General features: G+C 63.8%; 1 protein-coding gene across 1 annotated transcript in view; it reads right to left on the bottom strand.

Moving 5' to 3' along the window:
- Positions 1-1,577, bottom strand: part of SHC2 (SHC adaptor protein 2) — a gene marked incomplete at its 5' end in the record, with an annotated part of 8,491 nt that extends 6,914 nt beyond the window's left edge. The window contains one exon of the mRNA XM_032272054.1: positions 1,409-1,577. Coding sequence (XP_032127945.1) covers positions 1,409-1,577 — 169 coding nt within the window. The remainder of the gene's footprint in view (positions 1-1,408) is intronic.
- Between the last annotated feature and the right edge of the window lie 1,508 nt (positions 1,578-3,085).

The following is a 3,085-nucleotide window of genomic DNA, read 5'->3' as shown; positions in this document are numbered from 1 at the left end:
GGAATTCCTCTGGCTCCTGGTCCCCGGAGTCCTCCCGCCCGGACCCTGGCACTGAGCCAGCTCCGACTCCTAGCCTGCCCAGTCTGCATGTTCACCTCGCCCTCCGGCCAGCGGTTGGCTCGAGATGCCCATGTGGCAAATCAGAAGCAGCCCCAGGACTCTCCACGGAGGATGGACAAGACGCCACCCTCCCTCACCGGGGGCTGCCTGGCGGTCAGTCCGGTCGCCCTGAGGGTCGCCTGCCTCGGAGGGAACTCACAGCTCAAGCCCCTCCGTTCCCGTCTGAGGGTGCCGTGCAGCGCCTGGTGCTGAGGAGGCGCCCACTGGGTGCTCGCTAGTGTCATTACTGCGATGCTAAGAAGCTGCGTTGTCAGATGATGGAGGGAAGGAAGAAACCTACAGCTAGTGGGGGAGGTGTCGGGGCTCGGGCGAGGACCCCACCCGGCAGCTCAGAGCCAACACCCCTCCATGCCGGAGGAGGGCAGCGTGGACGCTGCAGGAAATCCGGAGAGAACGACACCTTTGGCGAGGCAGGACGAGCCTCCGCCTTCAGACTGGGGCCTCCCTCGGGCTGGGTCATCCCATGGGGAAGGAGGGAATGGGCTCGCCCGGACAAGCCACTGCGTCTGGGTGTGGACTGAGCCTCCCTCCTTGGACCAGGGGTTCCTTCAAGCAGGAAGCTGCGCCTCCCCCGTCAGGCTGGGACTTCCGTAGGAAGAACCCTCAGACCCGGGAGTCACATGAAGACCTCATCAGACCAGGGAGACCCAGAGTCGGGGGCACGACCCACAGAGCAGGCAGCCACCCGAGCCCCGGCAGGCGGCGGGTCCCACGGAGAAAAGATAAGGCCTCCCCTCTCAGACTAAGGAGTCCACGGGGCATGGAGCATGGGTCTGGCTTCCCCTGTTGCCTGGAGGGTCTCACAGAGGGGGCCGCCGCCTCCCACCACGTGGACCGTTCTTTCAAGGAATGAGGAAGCCCCTCCCTTCAGAAGGGGCGTTCCGACAGAGGCAGGTGGGTCACCCCCGAGAGACTGGAGCTTCTCACAGGGTGGGGGCTGGCAGCACCCCCAGTCAGACTGGAGAGTTCAGCAGGGACGCCCCAGGACACGGGGTCCTGTAGGAGGGCTGGGCCTCACCCACCACACGGCCCAGCTGCGTTCCCTGGAGGGAAACGGCCCCCCCCAGATTGGCCCCTTTTACAGCAGAGTCCAGGCCGCCCCCATCAGACAAGGCCTCCAACAGGAAACAGACAGGGCTTCCCCACCACCCTTGTTGACTTGGAGAATCTCAAGGGGAGGAGGATGAGCCTCCCCCATCAAACCAGGGATCCCGGGGGGGGGTGCTGTGCCTCCCCCATCAGACAGCAGGGCCACGCAGCGGGGGCCTCCCCCACGCTGCCCACATACGCATATCAAACAGATCCTTCTTGGGGCTGTCCTTGGGCTGCAGGGGCGCCGTGTCCTCCGGCTCAGGGGCGTCCAGACCCTGGGTGTTGACGTACAGGTGCTCCTCGGGCTCCGGGGGGCCCCGGGCGTCCGCCTGCACATAGCCGTCCCCCGGCGGAGCTGGGGAGAGTCAGGAGGGCAGAAGGGTCGGCTGGGAGCCAGGGGAGGGGCGCGCAGGGAGCAGGGCCCTGGAGACAGGACGGGGTCCCACCGGGAGCCCCCCACACCTGTGCTGCTCCTGCCTCCCCACGTAAACCACCCTCTGTGGGTGCCACAGGGAGCGTCTCACGGCAGCAGCACGGCCCCATCAGTGCCCCAACCAGGGGTTGGAGTGGGGCAGCGTGCGGCTGGGGCTGTGGGGAGGCAGCCGCCACCCGCCCGGCTCTCCCCGCCCTCCCCGCCCCAGAGTTTCCCAGTGTTGAAGTTCAATCTCCGCGTTTAAAAATCATCACAGTAACTCTGGCCCCTGTAATTACCGCATCAACGTGACACACGGCTGGGTCACTTCTTCTGTCTCGGTTCTATTTTAGGGTTTTCCTTCCTTCCTTTTTTTAACTGTATTTTGAACGTGTAAAGTATTTACAAGAGGCCGGGTGAGGTGACTCACACCTGTAATCCCAGCACTCAGAGGCTGAGGAGGGAGGATCACTTGAGGTCAGGAGTTGGAGACCAGCCTGGTGGACATACTGAAGCCCATCTCTACTAAAAACACAACAATGGCCGGGGGTGGTGGTGGGCTCCTCTAATTCCGGCTGCTCGGGAGGCTGAGGCAGGAGAATCACAGGAGAGTCGCTTGAACCCGGGAGGCAGAGGTTGCAGGGAGCTGAGATCGCGCCACTGCACTCCAGCCTGGGCGACAGAGCGAGGCTCAGTTTCAAAAAGAATAAAAAAAGAAAGAAAGAAAAAAAGTATTTACATGGTTCAAAGGCCAGAACGGCGTCACGGGTGTGCTTGGGGTGTCTCCCTTGGGACCTGCGTGTACCCCAGCGGCATTCTGCCTGGTCCTAACCAGGCCACCTCTGACGACAGACCCGTGTCTGGCTGTGAGTCCACGTGTGTGTGAGGCCACGCCAGCCCTTGCTGGGTGAGGAGGGCAGAGGCCTTCCCAGGCTACCAAGAGGGGCCACTGATTCTCTGAGCTTCTCAGGGTCAGACAGGGTGAGAGGGAAGAAACGCAGTTGTGGAGAGGGCAGAGAAGAGAGGTGACATCCGTGAGGCGGGCAAGTGAGGGGGAGGGAGGCCACGTTGTGGGCAGACGGGTGGGGGGAGGGAAGACACGTGGTGGGCAGACGGGTGGGGGGAGGGAAGCCACACTGTGAGGCAGACAGGTGGGCGGAGGGAGGCCACACTGTGAGGCAGACGAGTGGGAGGAGGGAGGCCACGTCGTGGGCAGACGTATGGGGGGAGGGAGGCCACATCGTGGGCAGACGGGTGGGGGCAGGGGGGCCACGTCGTGGGCAGACGTATGGTGGGAGGGAGGCCACATCGTGGGCAGACGGGTGGGGGCAGGGGGGCCACGTCGTGGGCAGACGGGTGGGGGGATCCCTGACTCTGGAGCTGCGGTGTGGACGCACTGGTTGGAGTTCTTGGCCAGAGAATCGGGAAGGGCATGACTGGAAGTGAGAATAACCTGGGTGT

This window comes from Sapajus apella, unplaced genomic scaffold (genome assembly GCF_009761245.1).
Source record: "Sapajus apella isolate SASKATOON/1434 unplaced genomic scaffold, GSC_monkey_1.0 scaffold280, whole genome shotgun sequence".
NCBI classification, from domain to species: Eukaryota; Metazoa; Chordata; class Mammalia; order Primates; family Cebidae; genus Sapajus; species Sapajus apella.
Note: the sequence above shows the minus strand (reverse complement) of the source record. Positions and strands in the feature narration are given on the sequence as shown.